At 31.3% G+C, this 19701-nt stretch overlaps 1 protein-coding gene across 1 annotated transcript; it reads left to right on the top strand.

Moving 5' to 3' along the window:
• The first annotated feature begins 15395 nt into the window (after positions 1 to 15395).
• LOC149496169 (phytolongin Phyl2.2-like) lies at positions 15396 to 16971 on the top strand. The gene has a single exon (XM_089722137.1). The coding sequence runs from the start codon at positions 15721 to 15723 to the stop codon at positions 16564 to 16566; it is 846 nt and encodes a 281-aa protein (XP_089578263.1). The 5' UTR covers positions 15396 to 15720; the 3' UTR covers positions 16567 to 16971.
• The last annotated feature ends 2730 nt before the right edge of the window (positions 16972 to 19701 follow it).

Genomic DNA, 19701 nt, shown 5'->3' with positions numbered 1-19701 from the left:
TTCATGATCTTACCTGATGTTCTTTATGCTGTATGAATTCTGCAACTTTTATTAAAACTCAGTGAATATCACAACGAATAAAGAAACATATAAACACATACATATGTAGAAATAAACATGTACTCACATATGGAATGTAAGCACACATATCATGATACTTTCATTATCATACTTGCTGCTCATTATACTGTATGATTATGCAATTTGTAGTCAATATAACTGTATAGCTCCATAAGGTTATAGTGAAACCAAAGTGATAAGAAAAATTGTATGAAACTGGATGAATACTATATGACTGGGCTGCTATGGCCATTATATAATCATATCCACTCAACGGCCTGTAGCTGGAGTACCAAACTGTATGGGGCGCAGATCTGCTATCCTATGTCGTGACATAGCCTTATCTAAGTGGTTTCTACCTAACCTCAATGGAGCGTATTATTGGTATGTCAATATATAAAACAAAAGCATATTAACTGCTTCATAATTTCATAAACCATACTGCTTACCTGTATGCTGATAGCCTCGCCCAGCGGGCAACTTGTGTCATGTTAGTTTCACATCATTTGCATGCTTGCATTTTGTGTTTATACATGTGTTCATGTTGTCTTTTTGTTTTAAAATGATTGAATGCATACAAGTTGAGCAAAGGAATACAATTGCATAGAATTCATAACTTCATACACCATAGTGTTTACCTCATTTCACATCATTTGCATGCTTGCATGTTGTTTTGATACATGTTCTCATGTTGTCTTTTTGTTTTAAAATGATTGGAGGCATACAGGTTGAGCAAAGGAATACAATTGCATAGAATTCATAACTTCATACACAATAGTGTTTATCTCATTTCACATCATTTGCATGCTTGCATGTTGTTTTGATACATGTTCTCATGTTATCTTTTTGTTTTAAAATGATTGGAGGCATACAAGTTGAGCAAAGGAATACAATTGCATAGAAAATGAAGTCCAAAAGAGCATCAGAACACAATTCGCGAGTGCGCCATGCAAAGTCGCGAGCGCGAGAAGCACATATGAGGGTCAGTGAGTTTACAGGCCAAATTCGCGAGCGCGACAAGTGCAAAATGAGAGTCAGAGAGTTTACAGGCACAATTCGCGAGCGCACAATGAAATTCGCGAGCGTGAGAAGTGCAAAATGAGAGTCAGAGAGTTCATAGGCCAATTTCGCGAGCTCGACATAAAATTTGCGAGCGCGCGTCGTGTTTTCCAGCCTGCATAGTCTGTACTATTTTGGTCATATCTCTCAATTTACAACTCCGATTTGGGTGATTCAAAAACCCATGGAAAGCTAACACATAGAGGAACAAATAACTCTTCTAGACCACTTCCTAATTCCATCATTAAATAGGGTCAAAATCATGGTGAAGTTACTGGTTACTTTTCCAGCAAAACCTGTTTCAGCATGAACTCAATATCTACTTCATTTATTCATTTCATCTCATGCTTTTTCACCATTTTCAGTCTTCTTACTCAACCTTAAGCAACATATTTTCTCATTATCAACACACCACACAAATTCTCATGCAAGGAACTTAATTAAACTAAAAGAGATAGCACACGTTCACTCCAAAAAGCTTGAGCTCTTCTTTTAAGCTTCCTATTTCTTCTACCTTTGAGCTCCCCTCTCCTATACATAAGAACTTTGATGAAACATCTACAATATAACTAAACTAGAGGTTGAATAACATAGAGCTTCAAGAAATTCTACTTACTTGGATAAAATAGAAGTTGAATTAATGCTTGAATCCCATGAAAATTGATGGAGAAAGGAAGGGAAAGGAAGGTAAAGGAAGTAGATGAAGGAGATGAAGATGATGAAGGAGATGAAGATGATGAAGGAGATAAAGAAGATAAAGATGAAAAATGGGAATGTGAAATGGAAGTCTCGGGTAGACTCCAAAAATATCATGATTTTGTGTGTAAAATTACCAAATGGTACCTCAAGTGTCAAAATGGTACAACTTAATACCTCAACTTTATATTTTAGTGCAAGCAAGTCCTAATCCTTATACTTTGATCTTTTGTTTCCTTCAAGTAAGTCCACTTCTTTTCCTGATTTCAATTACCTCCCATTCTACCCCACTCTGGACTCTAATAGCTCGAACCGGGTTTTGGATCAGCCCGACTCGACTCTAAGCAATAACTCGATTCAATAGAAAAATGGGACGTTACAAAATTGGTGGCGCTTATGTTGTCACATTTTATTGGTACTGTCTCTAATTACAAACCATAATCTGCCAGTTGTTGCTTGATCCATAGAACTTGTGCAACACAGCTTCCAAGAGCAATATATTCTTCTTCTGCAGTAAAAAAACAACAGATGTCTGTTTCTTGCTGAACCATGATACAAGGGTGCTACCTAGAAACTGGCAGGTTCCAGACGTGCTTTTTCTATCTATTCTGCTTCCTGCAAAATCAGAATCACTATACCTAACAAGATCAAATGTATCACCTTTAGAATACCACAGACCCAGATTAGAAGTTCCACAAAGATATCTTAGAATTCATTTTACAGCAATTAGATGAGATCTTTAGGACACGATTGAAATCTAGCACATAGACAAACACTAAAGTGTATATCGGGTCTGCTTGCTGTTAGATATAGTAAAGAACCAATCATACTTCTAAACAATTTGATATCACATCCTTACCTTTTTCATCTTTTTCTAATTTTGAGGATGGACTCATTGGTGTACTACATACCTTGGCATTTTCCATTTTGAACCGTTTCAACAATTCTCTAGTATATTTTTCTTGATTTATGAAAATTCCATTTTCACATTGTTTGATTTGAAGCCCAAGGAAGAAGTTTAATTCTCCCATCATACTCATTTCGAACTCACCCTGCATAATCTTAGAAAATTCCTTACAAAGAAGATCATTAGTAGAGCCAAAGATTATGTGATCAACATAAAGTTGTACAACTAAAATATCATGAGCTTTATTTTTGATAAATAGTGTTGTATCAACCTTTCCTCTTAAAAAACCATTTTCTAAGAAAAACCATAAAGAGCTTACTTCAAACCATAAAGAGCTTTAGTAAGTTTGTAAACATGATTAGGTTTATCATAGATTTCAAAACCAGGAGGTTGTTCTACATACACTTCTTCATTTAGAAAACCGTTTAGAAAAGCATTTTTTACTTCCATTTGATACAGCATGAAGTTTTTAAAACATGCAAATGCACAAAGCATTCTAATGGCCTCAAGTCTAGCAACCGGGGCAAAGTCTCATTAAAATCGATGCCTTCCTCTTGGTTGTACCCTTGAGCCACTAACCTTGCTTTATTTTCACAACATTACCTTGTTCATCAAGCTTATTTCTAAACACCCATTTTGTTCCCATAACAGAATGGTTTTTAGGTCTAGAAACAAGTTTCCAAACTTGGTTTATCTCAAATTGATTTAGCTCTTCTTGCATAGCAAGAATCCAACGTTCATCATTTTAAGCATCTTCTAAATTTTTAGGTTCTAATTGAGAAACGAAAGCAACATTACCAAAATATCTCTTATATTGGGCTCTAGTCATCATCTTTTCTGAGGAATTATCTATAATGTCTTCTTGTGGATGATACTTATGAAATCACCATTCTTTTGGTAATTGAGAATCTTCATTTCTGTTTCTGGTATTTCACTTTCAGCTGTGTTCTGATCTTCATGTTCAACTTCTGGTTCAGCCTAATTACCAATAATCTGCTCATTTTCTAACTGTTCTAGTTGTTTTGATTGTTCATTCTACTTTTCTTGATTAGAATCTACAACATCATCATTTTCTAAAATTCTAGAGGTAGAGTCAGATTCATCAAACACAACATGAATAGATTCTTCCACAACTAGAGTCTTTTTATTAAACACCCTATATGCTTTATTATTACTAGAATATCCCAGAAAAATTCCTTCATAAGATTTAGCATCAAATTTAGCAAGATGATTTTTCTTGTTATCTAGAATAAAGCATTTACACCCAAAAATGTGAAAATAACCAATATTTGGTTTTCTACCTTTGTATAGCTCATATGGAGTCCTTTTAAGTTTAGATCTTACCAAAGCCCTGTTTAGAATATAACAGGCAGTATTAACGATTTCTGCCCAAAAATACTTTGGTAGTTTAGAATCACTCAGCATGGTTCTGGCCATTTCTTCAAGTGTTCTATTCTTACATTCCACAACTCCATTTTGTTGAGGTGTTCTAGGTGCTGAGAAGTTATGGAAGATTCCTGACTCATTGCAAAAAGCATCGAATTTCTGATTTTCAAATTCTCCTCCATGATCACTTCTAATTGCAAAGATGTTGTATCCTTTCTCATTTTGTATTCTCTTGCAAAAATGAACAAACAAGTCACATGACTCATCCTTATTTCTAAGGAAGAGTGTCCAGGTGAATCTAGAGTAATCATCTACAAGAACAAATGCATAGGATTTTCCTCCAAGACTAGAAGGAGTAATAGGACCAAATAAATCAAGGTGTAACAATTATAAAGGTCTAGAAGTAGAAACAATGCCCTTAGATTTGAAAGATGTTCTAGTTTGTTTGCCCAATTAACAAGCATCACAAATGTGATCTTTTTCAAATTTCAACTTTGGCAAAACTCGAACCAAATCTTTCTTAGACAGTTTAGAAATAAGGTGCATGCTTGCATTTCCAAGTCTTTTATGCCATAACCAATTAGAATTATCAATAGAAAGTAAACATATATCCTGGTTATGCATATCAGAGAGATATACTAGGTATATATTCTCAAACCTTTTTCCAACAAATAAAGTTTTCTTATCATGCATGTTCTGAACTTCACAATAAGAGGGTTCAAAGATCACTCTTCTATTTTTATCACAAATCTGACTTACACTTAACAAGTAATAATGTAATCCTTCTACTAAGCATACATCTTCTAATGAAGGATTAGAACCTACCACACCAATACCAATGATTTTACCTTTTGCTTTGTCTCCAAAGCTTATTTTACCTCCCTTTTTCCTTTCTAATCTGGTGAATTTCTTTCTATCACTAGTCATATGCCTAGAGCAAGTGCTATAAATGCACCACATTTCTGTTTTCAGCTCACTCCTTAGGCACACCTGAAAAGATCAAGTAGATTTAGGTACCTAACTCATATTGGGTCTTGGAGGGTTCGTGGTAACAGGTGCATTTAGCTTACTATGATTTTTCTTTCTGTTAAGACTATGATGTTCTAAAGTCACAACATTAGAAACAGTATTTTTCTTATTAAAAACATGACTCAGTTTAGAAATGCCATCATAGCTAGAACTTGTCTTTTCTTTAGAAAACGATTTTGAAATTGATTTTAGAATTCTAATCTCAGTTTTTAAAGATTCATTTTCAGAATTCAAAATTTCACATTTTTCTTCAAGATGTTTCAGATTTTTAGAAAATCTATTATTGCAATCTTTAAGATCTTTGATCTCAATTATAAGATCTTTGCAGGTAACTTCTTGACAAAAAGCATCTTTTAAATAATTAAATTCAGTTTTTAATTTTCTGAAATCTTTCTTTAGAACTTTCTTTAGAACTTTATGCTTTCTAACAAGCTTTTCAAGTTCATTACAAAGGTTATTGTAAGTATCTAGAAGATCATTTTCTGATTCAGGTTCAGAAATACTTACATTGCTTTCTTCACGCTTTTGAATTGTTGCATCTGTTTCATTGATTTCAACTTTCTGTGTTGAAGTCAGAGTGCTGATTTCCTTGGAGTCAGAATTAATAGTAGCCATCAGACAAATATTGGCAGTTTCTTCTTGGTCATTTTGGCTTTCAGAATTAGAATCATCTGAATCACTCCAAGCAGCTACGAATGCCTGCTTCAGCTTCTCTTTCTTTGACTTCTTTTCAATTTAGGACAATTGGGTTTGATATGTCCGGGCTTGTTGCATTCATAACAAACCACTTCGGAAGGTTCTTTCTTAGGTAAGTTGCTATTTTTAGGTGGAAAGTTCTTTTTAATAAACTTTTTTGTGGCCTTGCACTCTTTCTATAGAACTTTTTGAATTTTTTAGCTACAAGTGCTAAATCATCACTCTCAATATCAGAAGAACTTTCTTCACTCTGAAACTGCTTTTAAAGCCAGACCCTTCTTTTTCTTATCTTCCATAGTCAGAGAAGATTTCACTTCTTCTGAAACAAGAGCTTCTATAAGGTAATCATAAGTAACGGGAGTCTCTTTGTAATTCATAACAGTTCCTATAGAATCCCATTTTTTAGCTGGAATTCTATGGATTTTCTTAACAAGCTCATCTTCTGAAATTTTCTTTTCGAGAGTTCTCAAAGGATTAACTATATTAGTAAATCTAGAATTTAACTCTGCAATAGTTTCTCCTTCCCTCATATTAAACATATCATATTCTCTCCAAAGGATATTTATTCTGGATTCTTTCACTCTATCTGTACCCTCATAGGTAACTCTAAGTTTTTCCCAAACTTCTGTTGCAGATTTACATCCAGACACTTGTTATATTCTGTTGCATCTGAAGCACAATGAAGAATATTAATAGCTTTCGCATTTATAGAAATATCATTCCAATCAGCATCTTGTTTTTGTACCGGCCCCGCGCGATTTGAAAACATCCCTTTTTTTATTATTTATTTTTATGTTGTTTATTTTATTTATTTTGATGTGGAAAGTGATCTTATTATGAAAAAGTGGTGATAAAACATTTTATTGGATACGATGCCGATAAATCGGTCTTATAAACAATTTTTGAGTCGCCACCCATTATTTCGGCAATAGGACCGTTTTCAATTTTATTTTTAAAAAGTGACTCCATTTTAAACCCAATTTTATTTAAGGCCAAATTATTAAAAAGACTGGTCAGGTGCACCAATGCGATTCTAGATAAGGGAATTGGGTACGCCGGCCCGTTGGAAGCCGACGCCCAGAAAAATCGGCCTCTTTTAACCTACGATTTCTAATTTATTTTAGTTAGAAAAGCCAAGTTATTTACTTACTTAAACCCAACCCAATTGAATCGGACCGAGTTTCTATATGAAAAATTACTTAATCGCCCCAATCAAATCTAATTATCACATCCATAATCACTCAAACCAAAACAATTAAGACCCGCTCTTGGCTTATGGTTCAAGGCAGGCAACAAACCGAACCTAAAATACATTTTACCCGATTCAAAATTAAACCCAAAAACCAAAAAAAAAAAAAAAAAAAAACCAAAATCAAGTATAATTATTATTTAGCACATAAATCACAATTTATTTTTTTTAATTTTTTTATCCTAAACATGCAAATTACTAACAAGCCCATAAATTTAATTTCATTTTTCATTCAACATAAAATTGTAAAATCCATACAAGTAAATATGCAAAATTACAGTTTAGTACTCTAAACTTAATTTAATTGCAATCTGTTCATAATTGGTCATCTTCGGGTTTATTAGAGAAATTAAACTTTATTTTGTGTAAAATTTATTTTTTTTTTAAAAAAAGACAAAAATTATTTCTGGAATCTTAGAACAGTTGTGTCACGCAACTCCTAGACCCGTGATGGATCTAGTAGTTCTGTGACCGAACTATCCCAGAAACTCCAGATCCATTAGAAATTTGTTTTAAATCCACAATCTGGAAAATAGAACATTGGATATAAAAATAAAATTTGAGTATGAACAAATCCGTCACACATCCTCCAGATTCGTTACGGATCCGTCAGTTGCGTGACGCAACTGCTCGGGCACAATCTTATTTTTTAAATGATACGAACAGATCCGTCATGCATCTTCTAGATCCGTTACGGATCCGTTAGCTGCGAGACGCAACTGCGCTAGCCTAGTTTTATTTTGCAAATGATTTGTTTAGATCATTTTTTATTCATTTTTTATCCAAATATGTTTTAAGACAACCTCAAAGGACTAAAGATGAACAGAATACAATCTAAAAAAGTTTAAACTATTAAAACCACAAAAATAAATAAAAAGTACAAAGAGAGGTTAAAGGAGGTACCTAATCTTCAGATTTACGATTGTAAATGGCTTAAACGCCTTAACAAATGAGAGTTAAGTCCTCCCAGAAGCTTTGTCACCAATGATTCAAACACTTATATTTTTCTCTATTGATTTTTCTTTTTTATGATTTTGTTTTTATCTAGATTAATATCTAATGGCAATTTTTCTTCAAATGAACTCAGAAGAGTCTCTGGAGAAAAATGTAGCCGAAAGTGTGTTTTTCCAACGCCCTAAAACCAACCCCTTCAAATGAGAGAAAAAGATGAATTTATAGAAGTAGGGCAGCAGAGGATAGCTGCGTCACGCAGCTTACGGCTACGTGACGGATCCGATGGTCGCGTGACGCAGCTTCCTTTCTAGACCACAGCCACGTGTCGCATGTCGCTCAAACAGAATAAAAAAATCGTTATGTCGTCATTTTTTATGACGTCATAAAAATCCGAGCTGCGTGACGCATCTGACAGTGCCGTCACGCACCTGATAGCTGCGTGACGCAGCTTTGACGCAACCAAAAACTTAAAATCGGTTTAATTTAAATCCTTGGATTAAAAGACTTTTAGATAGCATTAACCCTTCATTCTGTATCCTCGTATCCTCATCGGATCAGAAGGGGGCATAAAGGCATGCGTCAACACATCTGTATATTCTTCTTCTGATTTTCTAATTCTCTCATTTTCTACAATTATCATAGGCATACGAGGACCTATAATCACGTTCCTCCAGCAGTTTATATCCACTGATTTTATGAAATTTTCCATTCTGGTTTTCCAATAAGAGTAATTTGAACCATTGAAAAAAGGAGGTCTAGAAACAGACTGGCCTTCTAGAGAAGTAAGAGGAAGTGGGGCTGCCATGGGATCTTATCTCTTAAGCTGTTAAGCTTCGGTAAGTCAAGAGCCAATGCTCTGATACCAGATTGTGGGTCCTGTATATGTATGGCACAACCCAAGAGGGGGGTGAATTGGGTTTTCTAAAAAAAAATTTAACTTTTAAAAAAAAAAAACTCAGAATTCTATTTGCAGTGGAAATGTAATGAACTTGTGAAAATAAGTTATTGATTAGAACTACCTCACAATGTTCTATTCAGAGAAAATAGAAAGACTTTGCAAGGTGTAGCTATCAATTAGAACTGCTTCACAATGTCTTATTTAATATCAAACTGTTTTATGATGGAAAGCTATTGTGATTAGAACTTCCTCATAAAGTTTAGAAAAACATGAAAGACTATGTGAGAGACAGTTATCGAAATCTGAACTACTTCACAAAACTTTAATCATGTTTAGAAAACTGATTAGAAACCCAAATAGTGAAATATACTGAAAATGGAAGAACAGTTTAGAACTTGGTATATTCACTTAGCAGAAGTCCAGAATTCTAATGTTCAGAAAAGATAAAGCATTTTTCAGATTAGAACATTAAAAACATAAACAACTTTAGCATTTTTAAAATATAACTGAAGTGTAAAAATAGTATCAAGCAAGTCTTCAGAAAGTAAAAAGATTTAACACAGTGATTTATAGGGTTCAGCACTAACTCACCTACATCCATTCCCCAAGACTCATCTTGAGATCCTCAACTATGTTTTCTCTTTTCAAGGATAAGAGACAAACCAACAGTACAAGGCAATAGATCAACACTTAGATCTACCCTTTGTCCCACTAGATTTTCCAAAGGTTCTAGTTAACCTCAACCCTTTCTGTTTTTGGCAGAGTACAAAAACTCAATTCAAGACATTAGAATCTCTCTCACGGAGAAGGTTTCTTGATAACCTATTTCACAATAGCTTCTCACCTAAGCTATTACACAAAAATTTTGTCAAATAGAAACCTATCTACTAAAGATTACAGAATATAAATAGACAGAAAGAAATGCAAGTATAAGCACAGGAAAAACAGCTTTTAAGATTAGAAAATCGTTTAGAAAACAAAACTGTTTTTCAAAAGAAGTTGTTTATAAAATTTCTTTTCTCTTTTAAAGATAAAATGTAAAGTATTAAGATGAAAAGAAATAAGGGGTAGAGAGTAAGTTTTGAGAGATAAAAGATATGATCAATGAATGAATACTCTTAAAACGAAGACTCTTTTCTCCACATCTTTCAAAAAGGAAAAGCCTTTTTATAGAGAGGGATGTGACTCTCGTTTTTAGAAAGTGAATATCTCTTTTTCAAATCAGAATATTGACTTTCCTTATTTAGAAGATATGAAAATCTTTGTTACCAAAACTTTTGAGTCAACATTCTATCTTTTTGGTAAGCAAATGAGAGATAATCTATCTTTCCTTTAAAAATAAAGATTTTCGAAAGTAAATATTTGAAAAATCTTTTACGAAGGATTTATTTACCAAAAACGGATTAAGATATAATCTTACTTTGTTTAAGTAAGAAAATAAAATCAAGATTTTTGGATCTTCAAAAAGTTTCATTTCCGAAAATGAAGTGCATAAGATCTTTATTCGATTTATTCTTATTACCAAAATTGCTAGAGACAAAGTCTCTTTAATTTAGGTAATTTGGATAAATCGAACCTTAAGAAAATTCGAAAAATTAAAGTAAAATTTCCCTAAAAAAAATTATATAAAAAAAATGTTAGAGACAAGATTTCCTCCATTTTAGGTAAGATAAACAAGGAACGAAAGAAAAAGTTTTTGATCTTTAAAGAGATAGTTTCGAAAAATCCTTTTGATAAAGTGAGAGTAAATTGATTTTGTGCTTATAATTGGATGTTCTTCTCTATCCTACAATGAATCCTAAAAATCTAACCACTAGGGTCTTCAAATGTCTTCACAATCCTTGAATTTGTAGGACTTGCCTATTCATTTATGACTTTCCATATATAATCGGCACAAAAAATTATTAGCACAAATAATATAATTTAAATTTATTTGTTTTGTTTTAATCATCAAAATCTTGAGATTAATATTTATCTCCATTTTTCAGCTCGTATCTTCTTTGATGTAAATTTTGGCTATTTTTCAAATCAAGCTTATCAAGAATGAAGAAAACTTAATTAAAAATATAAATAAATATAAATAAAAGCTAATCAAAGTAATTAAAAACTGTAAAAATTCTAATAAAAACTAAACTAAAAATACATAAAAATAAGACCTATCAACTTTTTGTCCCTCCATGATCACTACCACCTATACCTGAGAATCTCTCAATGGATTTATATTTCAGAAATATTCATTTTTTGCAGAAATTTGAGATGGGCCAAAGCTCAGAAAGGTAAAAATAGAAGCGACAATATTTAAAGGAGTTTGGATTTGGAGACAAGGTAAGCTTGACAAGTTTTACTTTGGCCATTCCAAGAGTAACTAAGAGCTGAATTGCTTGTGTTGGAACAATTTATTTTAGCTTTTTGCCACATAAAGCTGATGTGCATGAATCAATGAGCAGAAACCAATAATAATAGCAATCATATAATTTCTCTCTCTAGTTTACCTCTCTAAAATAAGAAAAAGAATAAGAAGAACAAGACAAGAGATTAATATATTAATAGAAATCCTTATTCTTCCTTATTATTATTGTGGAAATAATAATAAGATTACGACTTTCAATTTAGAGAGAAAATATGAACAAATTTTTCTCTCTTTAAAAGTTTTGGGATTTAAGAATTTATTGATATCAATTTTAATTGATGATCAAAAAGGAAAATGAATGTAAAAATTGAGTTTTCTATGAGATTTTAATCATCTTAGTAGTTAAGTTGAAAGATTCTGTGATAACCCAATTTTTCGGCCACTACGGCTAGCAACATTATCGATATTCCGGCAAGACATAATTTTTTTCAGAACAAAATTGATTTTGTCTTTTAGTTAGAGTCATTGAAATAGCAATTTAATATTTGAAAGTGCATGAAAAGGATGGAAGGGGAATGATTTTGAACGGGCTAAAAACATGAGGGTATAGTGGAGTATTTAAAAAAAATATAATAGTAGAGTAGTTAATTTCAACAAAATATAGGAAACGACTATAATTTTCCTTTAAATTAATATATGAGAACTTTTACTTTCAAAACTAATTATAAGGTTCCTAAATTATGATTTCATTAATATTTTGGTCTTTCTATTTTAGGCAACTCATAATTAGTTTTTGAAACATAAATCCTTTGTCTTAATGAATATTTTTAGAATAATGTAGTATACAAAAAATTAATTCATTTAGGTAGTAATACTTGCTCTTGTGGAGCATTTAAATATTCTTTTACAATCAAAGCCAAATTTGTTTTTCCATATTTTAGTGTACAATAAATATATAATCAATATCTATACATGTCACATTATCTATACCACTTATGGTGGTGAGATTTATTATTAATTACTTATGTTGCTATCATAATTGCTAAGATCATTATTTCAACTATAATCTTATTAGTATTTTCAATGATGAGTATATCTTTATCATTATTTACATCCACATCTAATATCATATATTATTGCATTCACTTCAGGGAATACATCAGATTTAGTTAGGTGGACTTTATTTCTCTCATGTCCAACATTATATGTTATTCCATTCATTTAAGGGGATAGATCAAATCTAGTTGGGCGAGCTTTATGATATTTATTAAGAGCTATTTATTTCATACAATGACAAAAGGACATGAAATAAATTCAAAATTTATCTTAAAACTTTTTCTCTCCTACTTCATGAGCATATTACACGTATAAATATCATTGACAATTCTATATCAAGAGCTAATATGAGCTCTAAACATGATAATGATAATATCTTAATTATATTTAAGAAATAAATCAATTAATTCTCAAAATTTGGACCATATGAATTATATATCTCAATATATAACAATAACATCAATACTGCAAAATTATAATAACTTATAGTTTTACGAGCTTTACAACGATATATACATCTATCCATTATAAGCTTTTAATCGTTATACCTTTCTTTCGAACCATTTCAAAAATAAATAAATATGTAATTATCAAATCATGAATAGAAGAAAATTATTGACTTAGAACTATTTCATCTCTATATAACAAATAATTTTCGGCCAAAATATCAAATAATGAAAAAAAAAATAAAATAATAAAATAATACGACTTAAACAAAAAAAATTCTTGGACATAAGCAAAACTCCATTAACGACGAATATAAAATTTTTACGATTGCGAGGACGATTTCCTTTCGTCGCAATAATCTTTTGCAAAAATCTATCAACAATCCCGCATAGTAAACACTGATATCATATGTAAGTAATTTGCTAAGTATAATTACGATATTACCAATTCGTCTTCATAGTAAATGAGTATATTGGTAATAAACAAACCACATGTCAATCTAATTTGAGAGATAATATTAGAAAGATAAAGTTCAAATAACGGCAAAGATAATAAAAATAAATTAGTACTTGTTTGTGCCTATATCATTTATCAAGTCTCCATTAAATATTTAATTAGATCATACAATAAATTTGATAAATTTAAATTAAAAAATAATATCTAAATCAATTTATAGCTATATAATTTTTGGATTTCACGTTCCTAAAGCTAAAATCAAAAGAATTAGGACCGTCTTGCTTAATTTAAAATAATAATATATGCACATAAAAATGAAAACTTTTGTGATTATCTTCAACCACAGATTTATAATTGTTAATTAATTATAGTAATTAAATTTTGATCTCCCATAAATTATTTGATTAAATAATTGAAGCGTTAACAAAAGATATATAAAGTTATCTTTTAAAGGTGAACAAATTTGAATTGCATCAATTTTAATTTTTCTTATCGCAAATGACAAATCAAATAAAATCGGACTGATAACGGCTTATAAAATTATAGAAAAAGTCAAGAGAATAGAGAGGAAATCATGTTGATAAATTGTTATAAAATAATAGAAAAGTAGGGAGAGTAGAAAGGAAGATCTAATAGCGTCGTAGAGTTCTCAATGATTAGGAATATGGACTTTTAACTTACGTAGGACATCTACTAATTTTATAACACCAATCAATTAATAAATATAATTTGCTAATTAATTATGATAAGGTTATTTTAGGATATTTTCGATTTCATTAGCAGATTGTTTGGATGGAAGTTAATTAGTAGGTTTGGAGAGTAAAGTATAATCCTTTAGGAAGAGAGTTTGATGGAGAATATAATTTTTTGAGGGTTGAAACTCCGTCTAAACATCCCAATCTTCAACACTTGGAGTGTAAGTATGGTTAAAAAATTTAATTTCCAAAATTATCAATAACTATATTTATAAATCTTTCATAACAATGGTATTTCATAATATTTATACTTAACATTGCCTTCCCGTCCCATCAAACAAAACAATGTGATTAAACTTTCATTTAACATACCTTGTCCACATACACAAAAAAAAAAAAAAAAAAAAAAAAGACATTTTTCATATTTTTCTGTATCATATTTTACTATATATAGCTTTAATGGTCCATTCCTCCTTTCATCTAAACAAAGTGTAAGAGTTGCTATCGGAAATTCTATTATTCTCTTACACACACACACTCGTAGAGCCAAATGTAGTTGAGAGGATGCACATGTATCCCCTGACTTAAAAATTTTTTCTAAGCAACTATTAATATATTTATTAAGTGAATCCCTTAAATTGTTATATTTATAATTTGTGAACCCCTAAATTAGTTTGAGTGCTTTTTTAAATATATAAAAAATTGAGTTGGTGTTTTTAAGAGAAAAAAGTTAATTGAAATCAGGAGACATACTATTTATCCATTAGTGTACTCACTTATTAGCATTAATTTTATTTGTTGCTATGTCGACTTTAAAGAGAGCATTTTCTGTAATGAAAATTATGAAGAATCAGCTTTCTAATCGAGTATAAGATACTTAAATGAATGATTATTTGATCATTTATAAAGAAACATACGTATTTAATAGCATTGAAAATAAGCTTATTTAGTGGTTTCAAAATATGACATTAAATAGACAACAAATGTGATTTTTGTTACCAAAAATTCATATAATTATTATTCTTTATTATGAATGGAAGTGTTTGGTTTTTATTATATAATTCAATTTATTTTTTAAATTTCTCATAAAAAAAATATCGTATGTAAGCGCCTCTTCTGACCGATAGGGTACCAGCTCCGCCAGTGTACATACATACAGGGAGGGTACTATAATCTTTGGTTTCACTTTCACCACTTATGTGAAAAGGGATATTATCATCCACCGCATAAAATGAAATAATTAATGAACTATGATGTCAAACTTTATAATTATCCTACCTGTTAGTTCCAACGTAGGTGTTTTGTACATCCCACGTGTTGTCTGTCAACCGATCCATTCTCTTAATTCGACACGAGATAATAGTTTTAAAACTGGCATTTAAAATTAAAAAAAAAAGAATTAAAAAAGGGTACATCAGTAATTAAGAAGAAAAACAAGGGTTACTTTACGTAGGCAGCCATTGTTCTGTTTTCTTCTACCTTCTGATGAAGGAAGCTAATTCTGTTCCTCTCTCTCTCTCTCTGCCCTTTCCAAACCCTAGAGAAATTTGCAGAGCTGCGAACAGGAACAGAGAGAGAAACCAACAAGCATTAAATAGCATCCCAAATTTTTTTCGAAAATCAATCAACCCAAGAAATTGAGTGAAAAATTTGCAATGCTTAATTTCTGTTTCTCTTATTCAGTTCCCATTCTCTCTCCCAATTTAAGCTTTTCCTTGATTTGTCTGTAAAGGGAAAGACAAGATAGTGATAGAAAAAGAAAAAAAAAAAAAAACCCAGCAAATGATTTCCAATCCGGATCTCATCTTGTACGCTTGCATTGCAAAAGGACCCACAATTCTAACGGAATTCTCTTCGCCCAAAGAGCCAGGAATCGAATCCATAGCTAAACAATGTGTAGAGAAAATCCCTCCTCACCACTCCATCTTCTCCCATACCATTCGCAAAAAGACTTATACCTTCTTAATCAATGATCCCTTTGCCTATTTTGTCATTTTCGATGAAGATCTTGAAAAATCTGAGTCGCTTTGGTTCTTAGACCGTGTAAAAATGGCTTTTGAAGAGTTAACTTTTTCCAATCCAATCGAAGATTTTGATAAGCTCACTTCCCTTTGTTTTCAAAGTAAATTTTCTCCTTTTTTTCGCGAGATACTTTCGTTGGATGTGGACTCGGTGGATTCTCTGATGGATGTGTCGAGGGAGATTAGAAATCCAAGCTTGGATTCGACAAGCGGGAAAAGAGGAGTAGTAAGACCGTTGCTTTTGACGCCAACTAATACGATGAAGAAGAAGAAGAAGAGACCGTTAGGTTGTGTTGGCGGTGGTGGTTGTGGTGGAAGTGATGTAGGAGGAGAGGCAAACGGCGATCATCATAATTTGAAGGAAGGTGGTGTTGCAGTGATGACTAATAAGATAAATCATGTAAGTGATAATGGGAATAGGGATTTCTCAGTCTCAATGACACATAAAAATGTTGGTGGATTTTATTTGGGTGATAGCAAGCAAAAGGCTAAACAGATTTGGAGGAAGCATGTTTGGGTGGTTTTGATACTGGATTTGGTGATCTGTGCTGTGTTATTTGGGATTTGGTTGTGGGTTTGTAGAGGCTTTAAGTGCATTGATGGTTGAATTGGGATGGTATGTTTTTATGCGTGACTTGTAAATTGGTCTCTACATTGAGGATCCCGCATTTGGAGAAAAGATTACAAATCGTTGTTCATTGGTTCTTCTGGAGTTCTGTTTGGCATCTATTGGTAATATTCTTGGCTTCTTTGATGTCCTCTTTGTACTATTAATCTCTCAACTAGCTAGTCAAGTAGCTAGTCTGAGCATCCATATTTTCTTATATTGCCAATAACTGTGAATACCTAAAAGGCTACATATATAAATTGTGAAGGCCTTTGTTGCTTTTCCATTATTTATAGCTGCCATTTATGGTGTATTTTTGCTTCTTGCTTGCTCAAGCAGAAGTTATTTTGCAATTGTTTTGATTATCATTCTTATGGTGTCTATAAATTTTGCAATGTTAATTTATTCTTGCATTGTTAATTTGGTAGGATGTTTATGTCTGCTTGTAGGAAATGACTGAATAACATAGTTTTTAAATATCACCCACCAATGTGAACTCCATCCCCAATACCTCAAAAAAACTGTGGCTGGCTGGTACTATAGTATTTGCGAAGGTTCCATGAAATTAGATTGCACAAATAGACAAACTCTTAGGTTTTTTTTCTTTGGAAGCAGACAAAAGGTTGAGTTAGGTATAGGAAACATCTAATTCAGAATAAAAATCTGTTTCTTTAAGTAATAATTTTTTATAACATGGTTGATATGAGGCCTCTCTGAAGCTCTGCAGTGTTCATTTGGCTGTGTTTTAGTTGCTTGTGAGAAACTGCATTCAGAGAGTCTATGTTTTGCAAACCATGGTTTTGGAAAAGCTAAATATTCCTGTTTTCTAGCTTTGCCAAATCCTTGTTTGCTAAGAGCAGTCAAGTTAAAACTCAATGCATACTGTGGTCTGCACTTCTACTCCTAGTCCTACATCAAAATGTATTCTGCATATTCTGTTATTGTTTTTGTGTAGGGTTGTATAGAATAAAAAGAAGAAATTGATTGATAATTTGGTATAATTGCTACAGCGTGTGACTTGTCGTGTATTTAGGACCAGTATTTCATTAAAGAAAATGACTGGCAGTACTATTAACTAATAAATAGAATTATACAACTAATAACCAACTCATCGCCTTGCATTGTCTGGATCTGGATCTGGACTCAATGTGAAGATATGCGTATTTGATCTGATAAGCAGATGAACGAGCAAAACGCCATGCTGCTATTGCAGCTCCAAAATCAACATCCTAGATAATGAGGTCTTTCAGTAAGTACTTTCCTTTTCTGCACCAAAGTTTTCATGTTCTGAAGATTCCATTCCAGTCTATTTTACTGTTAACTTTTGTTATCAATTCTTACTCCTGTAAATTGTATAACAAATGTCTTCTGTAGCCAAAGCCCATCGGATATGCTTCTTTCTTTGACAAAAAAAAAAAAAAAAAAAAGTTTCAGTTTTGTTATTAATATTACATTTATTTATTATTACTTTCTCTGTTTTACCCAAACCGTCATTTTTTAGATTTTTATACAAAAAATATGAGTTCATCTTGGTTTTACAAAATTTACATTTCAAATTACTTTCGTACCTTTTTACTAATTTTTTAATATTGTACTCTATAATTACAGAATGATTCATTAAATAAGGGTAGAAGATTATAAATATAATAAATACTTTCTTGGATTTTGAAAAATGCAATTAATATGCCACTTAGAGTGGAATAAAAGAAACGCTAAAGTACTGACAATTTAAATGCTAATTACTGACAATTTGAATGGAACCGAAATAATAATTTTTAACTATTTAATTTATAAAATCACAATCGTGATGATTTTGAAATTTTTTATGAATTTTTTATTGACGTCAATTGAAAAGTTTAAGTAGTATTTTTACATGTGATAATTTTATTTTATACTAAGATTTTTTTATTCGAATATTTATGGTTGAGAAGTATTTAAATAATATAAATATATTTTATCATTTAAATATGAAAAAAATAATATTCCTCTAATTCATTTTGTGTGCTTGTTCTTCCTTTTGGATATCCCAAAATGTTTGTAATATTTATATGTAAATAATTATTTTTTTCATAATAACTTTTATGATTATTCATTAAATGAAAAATTTTTATTAATATCTCAATGAGTTAAGGATAAAAAATAGCAATAACTTTTGTTGATTAAATTCTTAATACATATGGTGTCAAACCAAACAATACAGGACGGAGGGAGTATAAAATTGATCAAAACCTATATAGTATTATGTACCATAAAGTCTACATATTATTTTAGTTCTAAAACTTTATTTTATTACAATAAAAACATTTTTATAGAACTTCGGTTCTAATTTTCATGAGCTCTATATCAATCTTGTAAAAATACATGTAAAAAAAATTTTTCATGGTTGTAACCTGTAATATGTTTTACATTTTTGTTCTTTGTATCCTGAACGGATCGAATGAAAGTTAACGAGGCCCGTCCTTTACTTTTCAAGCACTTTATCTTTCTGTCTCTTATATTAATGCCTTTTATCTTAATGTATTATGTTTTTATTGCACTAACCTTCCATTTGTTATCTTTGTAACTTAAACATGCATCATTTGAGCATTTATTGAATGAATAAATGGTTAATGATGGTGGATGTATGATTTTGTTTCTCTGAATGTTGTTATATTGTGTTTGTAATATTTTGATGGTTTTGTTATGATTTATTTTAATGTTTTATTACAAAATGTAAGAGAACTTAATAGGTCTCAATTAATGCTCGTTTGTAATAATTACTAGGTATTGAAAAATTTGGAGGGTATTTGGATAGATTGTATCTTAGGTGTGGTTCGTAATATTTTCTCCTCCTCCTTCTTTGGTCGTTTATGTTTGATGTTTTATTAAAATGCTTGATAGATATGTTTTTCAAAAAGTGCATAAAAAATGTTTACATCTCATTTTTAGTTAATGGTATTATTGAATGGATTGTGAATTAATGGACAACGAGGAGACCGGTTTAACCGGGCGATATGGGTGCCTAACACCTTTACACATCATACCTAACTCCCGGACCTCGTCTCTGGTTTAAAATGGAGTTAGTTGATTCCAAAGAATTGACTAATTCGAAATTTTTTTCTAATAAGGGTGGCGACTCAAAAAATAAAACTCTTA

The sequence above is a fragment of the Jatropha curcas genome, chromosome 5, assembly GCF_041381405.1.
Source record: "Jatropha curcas cultivar XTBG-Jc1 chromosome 5, XTBG_Jcur_1.0, whole genome shotgun sequence".
Classification (NCBI taxonomy): domain Eukaryota; kingdom Viridiplantae; phylum Streptophyta; class Magnoliopsida; order Malpighiales; family Euphorbiaceae; genus Jatropha; species Jatropha curcas.
The sequence above is the reverse complement of the archived record's forward strand: the minus strand, read 5'-3'. Positions and strand labels throughout refer to the sequence as shown.

Excerpts from the sequence above, each read along its gene's own strand:
- LOC149496169 (XM_089722137.1), top strand. The coding sequence starts at position 15,721 with ATGATTTCCAATCCGGATCTCATCTTGTACGCTTGCATTGCAAAAGGA.